The sequence below is a fragment of the Impatiens glandulifera genome, chromosome 7 (assembly GCF_907164915.1).
Source record: "Impatiens glandulifera chromosome 7, dImpGla2.1, whole genome shotgun sequence".
Taxonomy (NCBI): Eukaryota; Viridiplantae; Streptophyta; class Magnoliopsida; order Ericales; family Balsaminaceae; genus Impatiens; species Impatiens glandulifera.
Window position 1 is genome coordinate 47,928,721 of NC_061868.1, and position 21,358 is coordinate 47,950,078.

The following is a 21,358-nucleotide window of genomic DNA, read 5'->3' on the forward strand; positions in this document are numbered from 1 at the left end:
AATGCACGAAACGTCACGTCACATCAAACAATAATTCATCTCCAACCCAAAAACCCATTTCCAAACTCAAAAGAATATTCTCAGAATATTCTTTTTTATATCAACTTTTTAACTTTACTAATATTATCTATATATTTATCAACTTTATAAATTTAACCCCAATCTTTTCTCATTTGTTTATGATTTTTTTTTTATAAATTAATAATTCATACACATAAATATAATTTAATAATATTTTAAACAAACAAAAATTATAAAATAAAAATGATATTAATTCTCGGAATTGGTGTACTCCTCCCACAGATGATCAATTAATGCATTACGAAGTTCTATGTGAGCTTCTCTGTTTCTAATTTTTCCATATCGAGAAATGAAATCTTGAAATCGAGTATTTTCATCTATCACCATTTCGCCCTCCGGTGAAAGCGTTTCCGTTTCAATTTGAATAGGTGCAGTAAGGTCACGTTCATCCTCAACAATCATATTATGCAAAATTATGCACGTAGTCATTATATCATGCATCACTTCTTTTCTCCAATATTGTACCGGTCCTGCTACAATAGAAAAACGTGATTGAAGAACTCCAAATGCACGTTCAACGTCTTTTCTACATGCTTCTTGTTTCATTGCAAAATATTTTTTCTTCGGACCACGAAGCTCATGAATTGTTTGCACAATAGTAGACCATTTTGGATATATGCCATCAGCTAAATAATAGCCCGTGTTATATTCTTTTCCTTGGATTACATAATGAACTGGAGTAGAAATACCTTGAGTTAGATCCGAGAACAAATGAGATGACTCTAACACATTTATATCGTTGTTGGTGTCTGGCAAACCAAAATATGCGTGCCATATCCAAAGATCATAATCTTCTACAGCTTCGAGAATGATTGTAGGTTTTCCACTACGGCCTGTATATTGTCCAGCCCGCGCGGTTGGACAATTTTTCCACTTCCAATGCATACAATCTAAACTGCCTAACATTCCAGGAAATCCCCGTTTCTGGCCAACATAAAGAAGTCTAGAAATATCATTTGATGTTGGCCTTCTGAGATATTGCTCGCTAAATATTTCAACCATAGCTCGACAGAACCTTTTCATGCTTTCAATTGCAGTGGACTCTCCAATTCTAATATACTCATATGTGGCATCTGCTGGAACACCATATGCCAACATACGAAAAGCAGCAGTTATTTTTTGTATTGGAGATAATCCAAGTCTGCCTGTGTTGTCCCATCGTTGTTGGAAGTAGCGATCATGATCTTTGACTGCATCAACAATTCGAATGAACAATGAGCGAGACATTCGATATCTCCGACGAAACATGGTCTCATTGTACACTGGATTATCTGAAAAATAATCATTGTACAACCTATGATGGGCATTCTCCCGATCACGATTAATAACAATATGTCCAGGAATTGAACCACCATGGAACACTTGCTCGTTTTGTTGTTCAAGAAGATGTTGGATGATCATATTGTTACGAGTGATACTATGACATAATACTATAGCTTCTTGATGAATTTAATGAAGATATTGTGAGTATTAACTAATTATTTGATATAGTTTTTAAAATTATTATTCATGCACATTGTATTTAATTATTTGAACTTAACAGATGCTCAAAGCTAAAGTGTTGTTCACAAAAGACACGAAGTTCAAATCAGGTTGGAAGTTCGATCATGTGTGGGATATTGTAAAAAATTTTGAAAAATTTAAAGATTGTTCTTTAAGTAGCAGGAGAAATCCATCTTTCAACTATCCCTCTTCCGAGTCGGAAAATCCAACTCCAGATTCTGTTGGGCAGGCATCCCCCGGCGTCTCCTCCTTTTCTCTTAACCTAAACGATTCAGTAATTGGTTCTCCGTCAGAAAGACCTATTGGAGTGAAAAGGGCAAAACTGAAAAGAAAAAGTGATGATAATACATCATTACATATAAATGGTATGCAGGAAACAAGCGAAAAAATGGTTGAAGAACTAAGAAGGATAAATGAACAAATGCAATATCATAATGCATTGAAAGAGATAAAGGAAGAAAATAAAATTTTATTGAAAGATTTGAGTAAAATAAGAGATCCACAGCTTCGAACATTTATTGAGGCTGAACAAGCACGAATAATGGAAAAAAGAGCTCAAAATCAAGATCAACCAGATCCATTCGCGACGGGTACATTTTCAGGATATTTCAATAATCTTGGAGGAAGTGATGCTAATTTATCATATTATTAATTATTGTATTATTTTTGTTGTAATTTTAATTATTGTATTATTTATGTTGTAATTTTAATTATTGTATTATTTATGTTGTAATTTTAATTATTGTAATTTTTATTTTTAAGTATTGTTTTAGTAATTTAAGTGTGTTTTTAAATTTTATAACATATAACGAATTATTATTATTTTATATTTTTTGAAAATTGTTAATTTTTTTATCAATATTATTTATAATTATAAATTTATAATATAAATAAATAAAATTATTAAATACTTAAATAAATTATAAATAAATACAAAAAGATTATAAATATATATAATTAAATAAATGTTTAATATAAAAGAAAACTTAAAGAAAATTTTAATTAAAATAAAAAAGTACAAGGACCTTTTCACATATTTTGGATAATTGCAGGCCTGAACAGTTTTCCGCCATATATGACGTCTTCTTCCTCTAGATATGCCGAAACTTTATTTTGGCCGAAGAATTTGGAGGCCGGTTGGAGGAGAATGGGCTACTGCAAACCCAGTTTGCAGCAGGGTTGGAGGAGATGCCCTTAAAATATATTAAAAATAGGTTATAACATTTCTTGTTTGTGTTACTTTATTTCCGAAAATAAATTTTAAAAAAATCATATTTATATATTAAAAAAGAAATAAGAAAGTATTTAAAAATACAAATAGAGTAGGGGTTAAATGGGGAAAGAACATTCACTATTACAATAAAGTATCTTCTCAACGCCTCTATTTATGCCAACTACTTCTTCACTTTTTTTTTCCTACTCTCGCGTTCCTACAACATCATTTCTACTCGCTTTATCTATTTGACATCTGTCAATTTCCTTTCTCAGTCTCCATTTATAAAACATATCCCTGAAAATTAGTGAACTATACAAATTGAGCCACAACAAGTGAAATATATATATTTCCAAATCATATAAAACAAAGATATGAGCAATCATCTAAAGGGACCGACAAATGCACCACCCTCCCCATTGTGCATGGGAACTCACCTTCACCTGCCTAATTATTTATTTTTTTATTTTTATTAAATTATACTATAAAGTTATCACCTACAATAATAATATATATGTTTATAACAAGTTTTTAACTAATGACATTAATATTATAATTGAATAACTCCACGTATATAGGCCCAATTTGGATGTGCCCAAATTACGGATCAAAGCTTAGAAAAAATAATTTAAAATATCTTAATTGAATATTAATTTAGATGAAATAATGTTATGAATTAAATTATGTATATATTAATAAATTTAATTATATTATATTTGTCCATTCAAACACAATTGAATGATTAAATGTATTTCTTAACATTTCTAAATCTCATATGAAAATAAACTTTAATAGGCCCATCACTTAATTGGATGAAAGGTGCATGGCATTCATTTGGATAATTTTAAAAATGATTGAATTTGATTTTTTAACACATTTTAAGGAGTTTGTGCCATAAAGGGTGGGATGTTGTGATCATGTACTCTCTTTATAATCAATTATGGTTGTTTGTGAATATATATATATTCATCTATGTGGGTTCAATTCAATGACTATGAGTTTGACTATCACTTTATTCATTTTAAATAACTATTTTAATAAGAGAAACAAATAAAGTAATTTATTAATTCTTCATTCATTAGTATTAAAATGCTAACAAGTTTAGCAATGTAAAGATGATCACAAAAAGACACAATATCTCATAGAAACTTACAAACAAACAGTCTTGTATTGGGAAAAAGGTTAAATAATGTTTTTTTAATTGTATAAATCATTTTATTTATGTGTTATAGGTTAATCTCTTTGTTTTCGCATATTTCCACCTACCTGAATTACTTTATGATTATTTAAAAAAATTATTGAATCTATAATTATTATTCTAGTTCATTAAAAGTTCGATAATTAATGAGTGTTTTCAATCTCAACTATTTTAATTTAAGGTTATTGATTATATGTTAATTAGTGACAAAGATAGAGATTGACCATAAATGAATATTTTTTAAAAACACCATGGAATATATCTATAAAAATTCCACTAGCTAATAGCTTAATTAAGGAATCTTATAATTAAAATGAAGCCCATGGCTCCCACTAAGAAACATGAAGTAGTTTTAGAACCATTTGTTTACTCAAAATCATGGAAATTATAATATGTTAATTAATGTGAAGCAACGAAGAGAAATTGTAGATCTTTGAGAATAAGTTTATAAATAATATATATATTACGACGAGCTCTCAGTCTGAATTTATGGTTTCTATTATCGGATAAAAAACTACACTAGTAATATTTTGGTTTTCCATTCACTTGTACCTTGCTCATTTTTTTTTCATTTTTCTTTTTTAAACTCTTTTTTTTTTTACTTTGTTTTGTTAGCAATGAGTATAAAATGATATTTTGTTCAAAAGATGGTTGAGCTAGGATTAATAGTGATGCAATCTTATTCTATAATTGTTTGGTGATATGGTCAAGTATATATGTATAAAGTCTTAATCAAGGTTTAGGGACATTATAATATAGATAGATATACATGTATATATAAATATGTAAGTGTATCTTTTATGAGACAGACAAGGATGGGTCTAAATTGGGTAGTTTTACAAGTTAGGGGTGTCACATTTGGGAAGATCCTAATGGACTCTTACCACTATTTTAGCAATCAATATATATTGTCTTAAAGTTTAGATAGGCAAAAAGGAGGATGTTTTTTTATATATTTTAATTATCTTCTTATTTAAAAATGAAACCATGACCCTTATGACATAAGTTAATTTACATTATTTTAATTATTAAACAAATAATTCTGTGTTACTTTTGACATTACCTACTCCACCCCCAATCTGGAGATAACATTAGAAATTGGAGAGTTATATTTTGTATTATTTACAAATAATTAATGTAAGAAGATATTATTGAAATGGACAATAATATATATAAATAAAAGAGAGGATTTAATTATGTTCCATTCTCCGAGGTTCAAAACGTGGCACGTCACATATGCATAAAGTAAAAGTGCCATTTTTTTTTCATCTTTTTTCTGCATGCAATGCAATTTCCCCCTTGTGTCTACATTTGAACATTGGGTCCATATGTACTATATGGGTTTTAATTAAATATTATAATTTGGTGACAAAATTAGATAAACAAACCCCATGTAACTCCAAGAAGTTTTATAACTTCACATTATTAAATTATATATTTATTTAAATTGAAATGAGTTAAAATGAGTATTTTATTGATCTAGCATCTTTTGGAAATTTTGGTAAGTGAACTATTTATGCATTTGAATTTTGGTAAAAATTCCTCAATTTCTTTAATTAACCTATTCTTTATAACCCATGTCTACTTAACATAGGCTTATATGTCTTTTTTTTTTTTTTATAAAAGTCATAAAGGTCACAATAGCTAGCTAGTATACATAGAGTCTCCCTTTACAACTAATTAAGAGGCATACAAGTTCAAACAAACATGATACCAATCCAAATAAGTTATTAAAATAATTTTAACCTAACAACTTGAATTTGATTCTTGTTTATCCTCCATTGATTTATCTTCTCTTTAATTAGCAATTTCATAATAACCTTAACTAAGATTCGAAATATCAGGGTTGAAAACAGTGACTAAAATAGAGGACTCCCAAGAATTTAATGGAGGCAATATACTTAAAGAGGTTCTTCATTGAAAAATAAGCATCTCCAACTAAAAATTCTAAGATATTTCCAAAAATTAAATGAAATTATATTTTTGTGAACATAATATAGAAAAAGTTACAACTTAAAACATTTGACATAGTTTTCCTACTGGGCTTTAACTGACACATTTGCACATTCTATAAATTAGTGGGCTTCTCATATGGGCTTATCTTGAACTTAACTTATTTCATAATATTTGTAAGTTTATTTTAAAATAGTAAGAATTTTGTAAAAACTATACTTAAATTTAAACAGTTTATTAAAAGAGAGAATGTTTAAGAGTTTTCTTTTATCAAAACTACAATATTAATTTTTTTCCCCTCTATAAATAGTGCAGAACTAAAAAAATTAATTAAAAAAGAAAAGAAAAAACAAATTAAGAGCAATTAATTAATTAATTAATTAATGATAAATAAACCATAAAAGAGTTTTTAAAGTACCAAACAAACCAAGTAGAAGTCAATTCCCGAACCACATATATCACCAACACCCCTTTGCAAATTTGGCCACATTACTACCAAACTTACGCATCCTGCGCATTTTAGCACTTCAAAACAACCAAAAAAAGCAAAGGCTCCCCGTCATCTGGTGCGCTCTTGACTTCCAAGCCTTCCCCCCAAAACCACACACACTAATTAATAATAACAAATTTATAAAGAAACAAACACACCAATATCTTTCTTGTCTTTTATTATTCTCCCCTTCTTACCCCTGCCCTTCTCAGCTAATTACCCATAACATCCCTTTCAAAAACAAATTAGAGAGGGAGGTTTTTGGTAATTACCACATGTGGGCAAGGAAAAGATTAAGGAACCACCTAGTTTAGTCTTCTTCTTGTTGGACCCGCAGTCCAACACCAGATGTCTCGCCCTCAAACATCACCGAACCAGAACCGCCGCCGCCGCCACCGCCAAGAGCTGCGTTAATTTGGTGCACCACATTGGTTATGTGGGTGTTGATTGCCGTGACGCTAGAAAGACTGAGTTTTGCGTTTGGAATTGTGCTAGCCAATACTTGAAGTCCAACCGTCAATAGACACCCATTGTTATTGGGTATAATCACGAATCCCAAAGGCAGGAGAGGAATGGACGATGCCAACAAGGACGGTGCTGACGATGATGATGACGTGGACGGTTCGTCCACGGTGGCACTCATCACTAGCTGAATGGCATCAACATTCACGGTCGAGTATACGACCAGACTGCCAGAATCATCCGTGCAGCTCTCTTGCAACATTAACTCCACGTTTTGTGACGAATTACTCGCTACCTGCATATTTATAAAATTATTAGTTTAAAGTAAAAAAAAATAATTCAAATTTATATATATATATATATATAACCGACATTGACACGTAGGAGAGAGATGCAATTCCCGGGATGTGATCCGTTTGCTATATGTGCCACCTCATGTAACGAATTTCCATTAGATAGAACATCAAGCTGTACAAAATGAACAAATAAATATTTTCAAAAAAACCCATTTATATATGTTTGTAACTTAATGACATATATAAATATAATTATAATAACAGACCTTGGCTCTGCGCTGCTTATCCCTCAAGAGATCAAACACCTGGAAGTGATGATAAGGCAACCACGTAGTCGAGACAGCGGTTAAGATTAACCCATTGGGCTGCCCTGGGTCAGTAGCCTTCCTGGTTGCGATCCTGACCGTGTCTTCCAATGAGTCGGACAAGGCTGTCCACGACAAGCCACAAGAGGTGCTGATGTTGGTGCAGAAAGTCCTAATCATCCTTTGAGCAAGATTCATCAAGTTCTTCCTAGCTTCCGTGGAAGGTATGACTATTTAATTGTGGTCTAAGTTAGTAACAAATTTGATCTCCAATTATTAACCAACCAAACAACAAATAAACGAACAAACCTCCGAGGTCTGAAATGTTTCTGGCCATGAGGCTGGCGAACCTCTCGCACTGTCTCTGCAAAACTGCTAGCCAACGGGAAGCACCGAAAGCCATTCCACTGTTAACATATTCATTGAATACTTGATGGACTGTAATATCATCTTCTACTACATCTCCATGCTCCACCCATGTAACCTTATAAGATGATAAATAATGTCCACAGTCAGTCCTAACCTCGCTTATAAAATTATATATATATAATTACCCTTGAGTAGCCGTTGGGCATGTCTTGAATGATGCAGCCAGATGGTCTTCTCTTGTACCATCTCGGGAATGAATTAGATTGGAAGTGAAAGTTTCCTCTTTCAATTGGGAAATCAACAACTGCCCAGCTTCCTTCTTCCGGGTTGTGTTGGCAGTAACGAAGGAAATGCATCTCTCTTGTCGGCACCAATGGAGAAAGCACTTGTAACTCTGCATACATCTGCCCATACAAAAACATATTTACAAAAAGGTAACAACTTTTGTCATTTACTTGTACACTTACCAGATGAAGGGAACCGCTGGCATGACCGGAGACAGGAGATGTGATGATTTGAAGAGTCTTTGCTCGTGAAACAACTGAAGGAAATAGCTCCAACCATTTGTTAGCATCTAGAAACGCGTCAACTAAGGTTATGCTGTTCATAATGACCATGGAACTGCAGCGGGTGGCCTCCATCTTAATCATCTGGTTGTTGTTTCCGGATTGTTGTTGCTTCAGCCACGGGAACATCCTACCGTACTCTTCCATGTTCAACGTTTCACGATCAGTTGAAGAACCAGAACCACCTTCGCTTCTCATCCATAATGGCTCCCCAAACTGACACATCTTGATAAGCTCATCCATAGATGACATTGCCATCTCCATGGCTAGAGGTTTCTCATCCTCCAAGATCATGAGTTCGGGAGGAGAAGATACGAAATGAGGATTGTCGTGGACAATGGGCACTACTGGGAACATGTCTGCACAATTTGAGATGGGGTCGTGAAAATTCCTTGAAAAGATGTTCATGTCTAGATCCAAGGAAGGATGGAGAAGAGAGTCTGAAGCCGGTTCCATTGATGGAAGTGGCCTTCCACTATATCTTGAAGCAATGCAGCAAACTCGTTCAAACTGCAAAGGAATAATAAATTGAGGTAGTTTCAAAATGGGGAATTAAAAACTAGATAGATCTAGTAACTAGCTAGTACCTCTTCCTTGAGACGTGCATTTTCGAGGCGAAGGTTGTGATCTTCGGAGGTACAGATATCGCCCATCATCATGCCGGGAGGACCACCGCAAGCAGGGCAAATTATACTCCTCAGGGCAGCCTGAAGCCTGTAATTTTCATTCCTTAAATTTTCATTCTCGTTCCTCAATACTACATTGTCTGACCTATCTTGTTGAGCCTGCAATTTCCATTAATTAACAAATAGAAACAATGATCTTAGATAAGATTTCCATTATTAAATTGTTAATATTGTTACCAAATTGACCGAAAGATTACTAAATGAATGGTAAACAGGACATTAATATTCAATGTGCTAGTATGATGTAAAATGTAAGAAAAAATATATCAATTCAATAATGTCGACCTTCCAGTATACTCAGATCACATTTATTTTGTCCTTGTATGTTTAAATGATATATAGAGAAAGAGAAATGAATGAACTACATGCTATGTTCTTATTCTTATTATTATTTATTTATAAACAATGTCATTTATATATTTCAAATAAGGAACAATTAAAAGAAAATTTGAGAAAATGAATTGCTTAGACTTGCATGGTGAAGAAAATATAAAGAAACCCTAACCCTAACTTATTAAAAGTGGACATGCATTTATGTAGGAAGTGGGGTTGACTGCGCACTACAGCCTCCAATTTATGGAGCAAGATAGCTAGCTATAGCTAGCATATTAATGGTGATTCAGAAGCAACTGTATCCCCCAGTTAATGGCTTCATCTTCTCCGTTCCCACATAATAAAAATCACTCTGTGCCCTTGTTAATGATGATATGATGGCTTAGTTTTACTTCCACCATTCAAAAAAGCCAGACATTTTATTTTATTTGTAAAAGATATTTAATTTCTCAGTCTGCATTTACTATTAGCAGAGAGATTTTCATTTCATGTATTAGCTATTCTCTTTCTTCTAGCTAGGGTTTTAAGTACACACGGTAGGTAAAGAAGAAATATTAGGCGCAATTTAAAATAATGATGCTAACGTGCGCGCGCACCTTCATTTGGGTTCTGCGATTCTGGAACCAGAACTTCACTTGTCGTGGCTTGAGACCGAGTTCTTGGCTGAGCTTTAGCCTTTGCTTGTCATCTGGGTGCGGACACTCCTTGAACAACCTACATAGTTTTCAAATAAATCACTCATACCTTTTAATCAAATTTATGTTTTATTTTATAACTCACGCCTCCATTTCTTGGATCTGACGAGCCGTGTGACGATGGTAGCGTTTCTTCTTTGAATTTATCTGCAACTGTTGCTGCTGATGATGCTGTTGAAGATGATGATCGAAGCCGTCTTGATCATTCCCTGAAACTCCTCCTTGTTCACTTCCTGATCCACTTTCCATCTCATCCTTCCCTCCTCTTCTCATCAAAACAACCTCCTCTTTCTACCAATTTGAACACAAATATATGTTAATTTCAAAAAAGGGTTATAAGAGATAGAGAAGGAGGAGCTTACAGGGATTAATGGAGGAGGATGAGGGTAAGAATGGAATGGCAAATTAGCCATGAAGTTGAAATTAGGGTTCTGACCGACCACCTGCGACGGAAACAGGGTGTCCGTCGACATTCCTCCTCCCAATGAGGACGTAAGCACCTGGCAATCTCCATACATCCTATTCCTTGATTTATCCTTAACACGGCATTGTTATCATGTCAATTTCAAAAACAAGATACTAGCTAGTTGAAGAATGCAGTTTAAAAAAGAAATAAGATCAAAGAGAAAGAGAAAGAATACCAGGTATTTCGAAAATGGGACAAAAGATCCGTCTAATTTCCCACCTTCCTTTCCTTTAATGGCGTCTTTCTCTCTCTATAACTCTTCTCTCTCTCACCAACTACAATATCACTGTTACACACAGTGACTCTCCGAGTACTTATATAAGAATAATAGAAGCCACTAAAAAAGTAGCAAATGTATGTAGACTAAATAGTCAAGCCGCGTGTTTAAATCTTAGGCATTGTAATTTTTTTTTTACTACCAAGGACATTATTGTCATCTTCTATTTGGGTAATTTTTTATTCTTATATATATATATTTTTGTTTTGATAGTAAGTGTCTTCAAATATAATCTTAAGAAATAATTTATAACTAGATTTACAGTGCTTTTTTTTTAAGACTTCTTTGTTTCACTTTGTATTAAAATATTTGACCAAGAAAGTTTTTATAGCGTCATTAATGTTATCATGTTTTTATTATTTATTTTTATCAAAATTAAAAACTCATGTATACAAATTATAAATATTTTGAATTTTTTAATAGAATGAAGAAATTAGATGATGTATATTTTTATGTTATTTTCTTAAAATTATATTATTAGTAGAAGGTTTATATAATGAATTTTAAATTTGTAATAAGTTGAATTGTCTCTATTAGATAGAAAACAAATTATATAATTTATTTATAATACTATTAATTTTAAAAGTTTAGGTGTTTAATTGAATTGTTGTTGGGATTTGAGGGACTTAATTTTGTTGCTGACATGGATTCTACCTAAAATAGTCTTCCCATATTTACTATTACAGTTGAAGACATTAATGGAGGAGAGAGAAACGGTTAATGGAGTGAGAGAAAAGTAACGGATGCGTTGCCATTTCCCAGCCAGAATACCCGTCATCTGTTTTGTACACATGTCTTGTTTTTATTGGATGTTTCTAGCCGTTTCTGTTTTTCTTTTTTCCTTAAAGTCAACCCACTATATCCTTGTCCCCATTGACGGACGTTATTCTTTTTTCCTTTTTTTTTTTTTTTGATATACATATAATTTATGAATAAATCATATTTGAAACTATATAATTTATTAGAAACTTATTTAAACTATATAAAATTTAAATAAACTATATATTATTAAAAAAATAATTATTTATCTTTATTATGATTAATAAAAAATAGTTGAAAAGTTAATTAATTAAAAAACTAACTAGTGAATATAAAATAAATTTAAACTTGATAATTAATGTATCAATGTTTTTTATTTGAATATTTTATTTTGAATATAAGATTTTGTTATAAAATATATATATATATATATAAATATATATATTATATAAAAATTGAAAGGATATGAAAAATTAACACAGCAAATAATTGTAATTTGGGAGACATTATCTCTATCAAATAGTGTTCTAAATGATAATTAAACTCGTGATGTTTGATATTTTATAATTATTTTTCTGACTTAAATTACTAAATAAACTTTTAATAGTTTATATATGTATATAAATTAGATCAGCAATACGTTTAAATGATTTTTTTTTCAACACTTTTCGTGTCTATATAATTATTTCAAGGAATTTAAATTTTTTTTACAAACTAAATTTTATATATAAAGTTGTATAAATAATTATTATAATCTTAACATATTGATAATAATAAAAAGTTTTAACAGTATTAGTTTCTGCCTAATTATTTTTTAATTAATGGGATTTGTGAGAAGGGTAAACATTGTTTTGTATGCTGTCTAATCTGTAAACAACAATATATTTTTAACATTAATTTGGCTAGTTTGATCATGATACTAATAGTGTGTTTCTATAATAATGAAATTATACCTTGATTTGAAATTTTTATAATTTGATTGTGATATTTGTGATTAAATAAATGAAACAATTTTTAATTTAACCTAAATATTCTAAAATCAATTATTTTTAACTCAATAATATTTTTAATTCATGATATAGTATTATTCAAATATTCCAAGATCAGACAAGCTCTACGGGTAGGAGTAAATCAATGCAAGGATTTACCAAATCCAATATACAGATTCTATGGTTTCTGGATTTTGTAAATCCTAAATAATGTTATAGATTGTTTGTAATATATTATTTTAATTATTTTATGGCTAGGAAGTTTGGTGATGTAAATGACCGATGATGCCATATTTTGATTTATTCGGAAAAAATTGATTACTTTTAAATTTATTGGTGGGTTAAATTTCTCGTCATGTGGCGGGATTGTACTCTCCTTCGTTATTATAATTTACTTATTCACCCTATATAATATCAACAAATACATAATAGATAAATACACTCTAGTTTAAAAATATGTTTTTCCTTTACTATTTCCGTGTATTAAACATATTTTTAATTTATAAAGTTTCAATATTAATTCATAATAGACTTTATTATATCTTAAATATTATAAAATTTGTAATTTATTAAAATTTATATTAATAAAATTATTATAAATTAAACTTCTAAGAATAATACTAATTTGACTCATAATTGTAACTCTTATTTTAAATTGTGTTTTCAATAGAGATGGTACATGTTGAATGTTATGAATACTAAACTTTTTAGTCTAACTAAGTCACTTTGTAGGTGTTAGGTAAGAAATTGGGGTGCATTATGTGAAAACTATTTTTTCAAATTTATTTTTATTTAATGTGCTTGATTATATTTTAGAATTCGTTATTAAAAAAATATAATAATTTGTATTATAGACTAATGAGTTAAATATTATAATAATATTTATTATAATTAATTTAAAATTCAACCAATGATAACAAGATGTTTTTTAATTTTTTTTTTAATATGCCATAGACAGTATATCTTCCCTTGTTATTAAAATAAAAAAAAATTATCTTAATATGTAAAAGTTTTGTTTAAGAGATTAAAAGTTTTAATTTTGATATCAATTAAAAATATTTGAGTTGAAACTAAGTATAAATTATACAATTAATTTTAATAAAAAAAACTATATTTGTAAAAGAATAAATTTATTAAAAACTAAATAAGTGCAAACCAAATTACAAAAATAACTGCAAAATGTGAACAATAAGAAATGTCACTTTTTTTCATATTGAATTGACTAGTCTCAACATAAAATGTAATATTATAAGAGTATCACAATTACTTTAATAGAAATAATTAGTTTCTCAAATTAAAGTGGCATTTTGTTTTGAAATATTAATCCATTATTTTCCTCCTATATTATGAAAAAAAAACACTAACAACTAATGTCTCAACCATATTGGCAAGGTGTTAATGCCAGATTGACACACCCAATAATTGTTAAGAGAGTAACACAACAATTTTAAATATTAAAATTTTAAGTAATGGATTAAATTCATATTATATTAAATTAGGACAGTAACACAATAATTATTTTGTATTAAATAAAATTAAACATTTTAACCATTAAATCTAACAATACTAGTTAATTTTGTTTTTTATTAAAATTTTAAAATTTATTTTTAATCTCTCACAATCACATTACTAAGATTATAATTTTTTAATCATCAAATAACTTAATTAATCAAATAAATATTAAAATATTATTTTATTTTTATTAAATTTATATTTAAAAACAATTATTTTAATAATATAACTTAAAATATCACAAATAATATATATATATATATATATATATATATATTTATATATTTATTAAACTTTTTTAAATAAAATAAAATAAATCATTAAAAATTTAAATCAACTCTTAACAATTGATTATAATAATAAATAATAATAAATATAATAATATTATTAAATGAGAAAAAACATTATATTATTTTTTTTACCATATTTAACAAACTGCATATATAATAATAATAAATATAATAATAATAATTATTATTATTATTATTATAATAAATATAATAATAATAATTATTATTATTATTATAATAATAATAATAATTATTATAATAATAACAAATATAATAATAATAATAATAAATTTAATAATAATAAATATAATAAAAATAGTAAAAAATATAATAATAATAACAATAAATATACTAAATATAATAACAATAAATATACTAAATATAATAAAAATAGTAAAAAATATAATAATAATTATTATTATTATAATAATTAAATATAATAATAATAAATATAATAATATTAAATTGAAAAAGGATAAGTTAAGATAAAGCATGTTCATCTATGTGTTGATGTACGTTTTTAACGTTTATAATAATAATAATAATAAATATTATTATAAATAATAAATATAATAAAGAAAAAAATTAAAAAAAAAATAAAAAAATAAAAAATAAAAAATAAATAAATATAATAATAATAAATAATAATAATAAAATAATTATAATAAAATATTAATAAAAAAGTAATATTAATAATAAATAATAATAATAATAATAAAATTATTAATCATGCTATATTATTCTAATATATTTCATTCCTAATTATTGAAATATGCAAATGTTATTATTATTTATAATAATAATAATAATAATAATAAATATTATTATAAATAATAAATATAATAAAGAAAAAAATAAATAAATAATAACTAAATATAATAATAATAAATAATTATAATAAAATAATGATAATAAAATAATAATAAAAAGTAATATTAATAATAAATAATAATAATAATAAAAATTATTAATCATGTTCTATTATTCTAATATATTTCATTCCTAATTATTGAACTATTATCCAAATGTTGTTGTTCCGGAATTGTTCCAGAGGAGGTTGTTGATATAATTTTAGATATAATTTAGATAAAATCAATACATTTAGAAATTGAGATATAAATTATTAATATATATATTAATAATTATTAAAAGATATATTTTATTATAATATTATTTTAGAAAATAAGTATATAAAATTAAAAAATATATTATTTATTTATTTTAATATTTTAAGTTTAATATTTACATATATTAATATTTTTAATTTTTTTGTTAAGAATTTATATTATTTTTATTTAAAAAAATATTATTTTTTTTAATTAAATTTTTTCAATTATTCTTTTTATTTAAATATAAACATAAAGATTTTTTTATTAGAGATAAGTAGATTATTCATTTATTTTTTCTTATTAATAATTATTTATTAATTAAATTTTTAAAATTCTAATTTAATAATTTTCAAAAAAATAAATATTATAAGGTATTAATATATTTTTTACATAATATAATATAAATTTTTTTATAAAAATGTAAATTATTAATTGGATTTAAAATAAATATAATAAATGATTTGTTAATTTACTTTTTAGTATTTTAATATTATAAAATTATTAGATAAAAATATTTATTTAAGATTATTACACAAAAAAATAATATGTCTACAATATATATTATTTATTTAATAAAAATTTCAAATTTATTTAATATTTTAAAAATTATTATTTATTAAAATTTTAATTTTAATTAAAAAATATTTATTTTATTATTAATAAATGATAAAAAATATATAATTATTGAAATTTATTTAAATAAAATTATATATAAATAATATGATATTTATAATTATTTTAGTTTATTAAGGATAGTAATATTAATATTTATTAAAAAATATATTTTATTATAAAAATATTGTAAAATTAAGCAATATTTATTATTTTTAATATTATTATAATATTTAGTATTTTATAAATTATTATTATTTCATGTTAATGTATTATTTATTATTTGATGGATGATCAACATCCAACTGGAATATCAAACCTAATTAACTTAATCATGGTTTATATATTTTAATTTTTTTTTATTATGTACAAATTTAATATTTATTAAAAAATATTTAATAAGAATTAATATTACTTATATTTTAAGTTTTTTTATTAAAAATTATTTTAATTATAAAAAAATTAAAATGGTTATTTATATTTAAATATAAATATATTTTGTTTTATTTTATTTATTATATTAAAAATGCAAAATTAGTGGTAAGTGATTCTTCATTTATTTTATTTTTTTTTGTTAATATTATTTATTAATTAAATTTTCAAAATTATAATTTAATATTTTTCAAAATTAAAATATTTTAAGATATTTCTTTAAATATATAATATATTTTTTATAAAAAAATAATTATTAACTAAATTTCAAATATTTGAAATGAAAAATATATTAAATTATTTTTTAGTTTTTGTAATATTATAAAATTATTACACAAAACTATTTATTTAATATTATTAAAACAAAATATTGTAAAAGAATGATGAGTAAAAAATAAATAAATATATATATATATATTAATTAATTAATTAATTATTTAATAGAATTTTCAAATTTATTTATTAAATTATAATTAAAAAATATTTATTTTATTATTAATAAATAATAGGAATATATAAATTAAGAAAAAAAAAAAAAGTTAATAAACAAAATTATTTTAATAAATATATATATAATATAATTTTTATAATATTTTTGAATTTTTTTATATTTATTATGGATATTAATATTAATAATTATTAAAAATTGTATATTATTTTTATTTTTTTAATCTAAACAATAATATTTATTATATTTAATATCATTATAATATTTAGTATTTTATAAATTATTATTTTATGTTAATAAATAATGATAGATTAAACTGTATATAAATAGAAATAAACATTATTATTTATAATTGTGTATAGTAAAATAAATAAATAAATAAAATATTGTTCTTTTATTTGAAAAATTATAGATTTAATATTAAAATAATATAAACTTAAAATTAATAAATACATATAGAAGTAAAACTAATTATTAGGTTAATAAAATAATTAAAATTAAAATTAAATTTTAGATTTTATTAGATTTAATTTTATAATTTTCAATTTATATTCTTTACCTATATTATTTTAATTTAAAAGTTTAAATATTAAATCCATATTTTATTTATTTATTTTAATTTTTGCAAGTTAATATATATATATATATATATATATATATATTAAATATAAGAAGATAACTAATATTTTTTTAAAATATATAAAATTAGAGGAGCGATAGAGAGAGGGAATTCGGTAAGGGAAGGGAATGACTTGGTAAGGGAAGGGAATGACTTGGCATCAACTTCATTGGTTAGAAAATGTAAAAGTGAGAGGAAAGAGAGAAATTATTTGATTTTTTCAGCGAATAAAATTATGCCAAGTCATTTCCTCACCAAATTTCCTCACCAAATTTCCTTACTTAATCATTTCTCATAAAATTAACATGCCTATTTAAATTAGGAAGTTAAATTTTAAATAAATATTTTATTTTATTTAATGAGAATCTAACACTATACCAACTTTTTACCAATAATATATTCAAATTATTTTTATTATATATATTTTTAAATATAAGAATTACAATTAAATTATAATAAATTATAGTATAATTAAAAATAAATTTCAATTTCAATGAACGAAACAAATATTTTGAATAAAGAAATGTAATTAACTAACAAAAAGCCCAAAAAAAAATCACAAAATTGGAAGGATTCCACAATCAATAAAGAAATTAGTCTTAATGGAAGCTTGGTTGATGGAAAAGATTCGTACAAACATAAAGCTAGAATAAGGAAAGTCAAAATTTATTCATTAATAAACATTTCTTACAAATAATTAATTCATTCCATTTAAATTCCCTATCTAAAATCTATAACACGTACAGTTCTATTACTTTTCTTTGCTATGATCATTCTCTTGATTTCTAAGAACACTAATCCTTTTATAATTCCATACCATTTACCATAGAAACTCAAAATTTTCTAAAATGGACTCTTAGTCATATTTGACTAGAATATGACTAACTAAGCATCTAATAAACAAACCAATAACTTGGAACAATTGAAATCACAAACAATTTAGTATCAATAAAGCTGTCCTCTTTCTGTTTAACCAATAATTTTCGCACTAACAACAACTATTCTTAAAAAGATGAAATCTGCTAGCATCTCTAACAACATTCTCCCATTCTAAAACATCGCTTGTCAGCTTAATCGCACTATGACAGTCCACACAAATTCGATGACTTTGCACCAACTGCAATGCGTTGCCTTACCCGTGTTGATCAACCCAAAACCAATAGCTAGTTTCTCGCTATGATAAAACACCATCTTCTCCTTCTTCTCATCCACATCCGGAAGCAAAAACGTATTCTCCGCAACATAAACAAACGCGTTTTTTGGCGGTCATCGAAACCAACTCTTCAACTTTCTCATATATCTCCTTCGTATGATAATGAGACTTGTCTCCTGAATAAAAGATGTGTGTTGCTCTTTCTATAATGAGACTTGTCTCCTGAATAAAAGATGTGTTGCTCTTTCTTCACTTCAATCCAGTTATTTGCACGATGCATCTCGATACCCTTTCGTTTCAACGTCTTCACCACATCATGCAGCTTCCCTTAGCAAGCCGAGACTATTGTATATGATCAAGAGCACCACGTAGTTTCCAAGCTTCTCCGGTTCCATGCCATATATCTTCTCAACTACTATTTTCCCCTGAACCAAATCTTTCTTCAATCTACAAGCCGTCAACAAAGCCGCCCACATTTTCACGGTTGGACTAAATGGGGCTTCCGATATGAAATCGAAAGACTCCTCGACTCGAGAAACCCTTCCCGGCCTAAGAGCTCGATCATACACGCGTAGTGCATTGGGCGAGGCTTGACTCTGTGGGCTTCGGCCATCGATTCAAAGATCTCCCATCCGAGTTTCGATAACCCTAAGTAGCTACAAGCCGATAAAACTACGAGGAAGGTCACGTGGTTCGGTTGGTTTCCTTCGCGAAACATTCATCTGAAAAGCTCGACTGCTTTGATTCCTCGGCCGTGGTTACCATAACCGGGGCGATTAACGCGTTCCATGATATCAAGTTCTGTCGTGGCATTTTCTCAAACACGTTCTTAGCGTCTTCTATTCTTCCCCATTTGCTATAGAAATCCACTAGCGATGTGCTCGCGACCGTGTCTAGACCGAAACCGTGTTGAACGAGACCTGCATGGGCTTGTCTTGCGTGCTCTAAAGAACATGCAATTTTTCTTGGAACTCGTTGAAGACGCATCAAGCGTCTTCGATACTCCCGGTTTTTCCATACATGTCGATTAAAGAACATGAAGCCCGTTTTCAAAGCACATGCGAGGAATTGTTTTCCGATGGAAATGATTCCAATTCCGGCCGATGCCTTTGATCATTGTGGCGAAAGTGCGAGCACCGGCTTCAGAAAAATCATGCCACATTGTTATGAAAAGATGGAATGCTTCTATGTAGTTTCCTGAATCAACTAGCCCTCCTATAATTGTGTTCCATGAAACAAGATTCTTATAACAGGAATTTCATCGAACAGGTTGCGTGCATCAAGCATCATCCCGCATTTCACATGCATCAGCAATACTTTATTGCTCATGTACTGATCTGGAGATCATAAGCACAAATATTCATATGATTATACACCCTTTTAAGTTTTAACCCCCCTGATTGATCTTGCCTCGATGCATGATGCGCTTACCATTGCATCGTAAGTGCTGCTCTCCACATCGTAATAATCATCGCATTCTAGTAATTCAAACAATTCAAGGGCTTACCTTTTGTGAAGAACTGATTTCTCTATTTGCGCACATACGTGCTGCTGGACCTGATTTCCAGGACTGCAGGAGTTTCATTTGGTACAGATTCGTTGTCCTCTTCATCATCATCATCATCGATGTTGATTCTTGAAGGTCTGGGTAATGATCGTGGTTTTAAACCTCAATCTGATGATCCAGAGAACATCCAACCCTAATTTTTTTTTTAAATAATGATTTACATAAATGGAGTCAATAATAAAATGTTTATCTATACAATATTTAAAAGATTTTATATACTAATCCTTATAAAATAAAATAATTATAACTTCTATTAAATTTAAACGGATAAACATTTGACTAGTACTTGGTGGAGATTCATACATTAATCAAAGTGTAAAAATTCATATTCAAAAGATCACGTCATTGGAAAAAAAAAATGAAAAAGATTGTTCAAATTATATTTAGTAACAAATTAATTTTATGAAGACTATAATAACTTAGTAGTGGTAAAGTTCAATAATTCAACATTAAAATTCAATATTTATTTTTAAATTTAAAAAGAAAAACCTTAAATTTAAATTCTAAATTATATTAGCATGGGTGGTTTGTACTATCTTTAACACATTGCAAAATTTTGTCATGTTGCATAAATTAAATAGTGAAATGATTCTACAAGAAAACAAAACATTTATTATAGGAAACTTCCCATCTCAGACCATGAAATCCCCTGTCCACCTTTTGAAGATCTCTCTTATAAATCAAGCTACCATGAAAACAGAGAAAGAGATAAATAAATAAAATGAGTCGAAATATTATTATAGTGGCATCTTCTTCTTTTTCTTTACCTGTCATGTTCATGACCATCTTATTCTTTGTCCATGAAGTAATCAGCTTTCCTCACAACAATAACAATCCTCCAGAGTCCAGATCTCATCAACAAAACCTGCGAGCGATGCGCAAACAAATCAACAACCTTAAACATCAACTTCTGTCAAACCTCCCTCCAAACAATCCCAATCAGCCACCTTACTAATCTACACGGCCTGGGCATCG

General features: G+C 27.3%; 3 protein-coding genes and 1 pseudogene across 3 annotated transcripts; 1 reads left to right on the forward strand and 3 right to left on the reverse strand.

Moving 5' to 3' along the window:
• Positions 1–270: 270 nt before the first annotated feature.
• On the reverse strand, positions 271–1,482 carry LOC124910095 (putative nuclease HARBI1). Its single transcript, XM_047450717.1, has one exon. It carries the CDS (start codon positions 1,480–1,482, stop codon positions 271–273), a length of 1,212 nt encoding a protein of 403 aa, XP_047306673.1.
• Positions 1,483–1,624: 142 nt separating this feature from the next.
• Positions 1,625–2,236, forward strand: LOC124910096. Its single transcript, XM_047450718.1, has one exon. The coding sequence runs from the start codon at positions 1,625–1,627 to the stop codon at positions 2,234–2,236; it is 612 nt and encodes a 203-aa protein (XP_047306674.1).
• A 4,057-nt stretch (positions 2,237–6,293) lies between these two features.
• LOC124946119 (homeobox-leucine zipper protein HDG5) lies at positions 6,294–10,936 on the reverse strand. Its single transcript, XM_047486684.1, has 11 exons — positions 10,792–10,936; positions 10,513–10,686; positions 10,236–10,441; positions 10,052–10,169; positions 9,024–9,221; positions 8,338–8,946; positions 8,056–8,274; positions 7,811–7,985; positions 7,463–7,731; positions 7,273–7,368; positions 6,294–7,195 (listed from the first exon to the last, which is right to left on the reverse strand). Exons 2-11 carry the CDS (start codon positions 10,666–10,668, stop codon positions 6,749–6,751), a joined length of 2,493 nt encoding a protein of 830 aa, XP_047342640.1. The 5' UTR covers positions 10,669–10,686; positions 10,792–10,936; the 3' UTR covers positions 6,294–6,748.
• Positions 10,937–18,585: 7,649 nt separating this feature from the next.
• LOC124910097 lies at positions 18,586–21,356 on the reverse strand (annotated as a pseudogene).
• Positions 21,357–21,358: the final 2 nt, after the last annotated feature.

Coding starts and splice junctions, on each gene's coding strand:
- LOC124910095 (XM_047450717.1), bottom strand. CDS start 1,482: ATGATCATCCAACATCTTCTTGAACAACAAAACGAGCAAGTGTTCCAT.
- LOC124910096 (XM_047450718.1), top strand. CDS start 1,625: ATGCTCAAAGCTAAAGTGTTGTTCACAAAAGACACGAAGTTCAAATCA.
- LOC124946119 (XM_047486684.1), bottom strand. CDS start 10,668: ATGTATGGAGATTGCCAGGTGCTTACGTCCTCATTGGGAGGAGGAATG. Junction 7,986..8,055: donor TGCCCAACGGCTACTCAAGG/GTAATTATATAT, acceptor TCATCTTATAAG/GTTACATGGGTGGAGCATGG. Junction 7,732..7,810: donor AAACATTTCAGACCTCGGAG/GTTTGTTCGTTT, acceptor ACAATTAAATAG/TCATACCTTCCACGGAAGCT.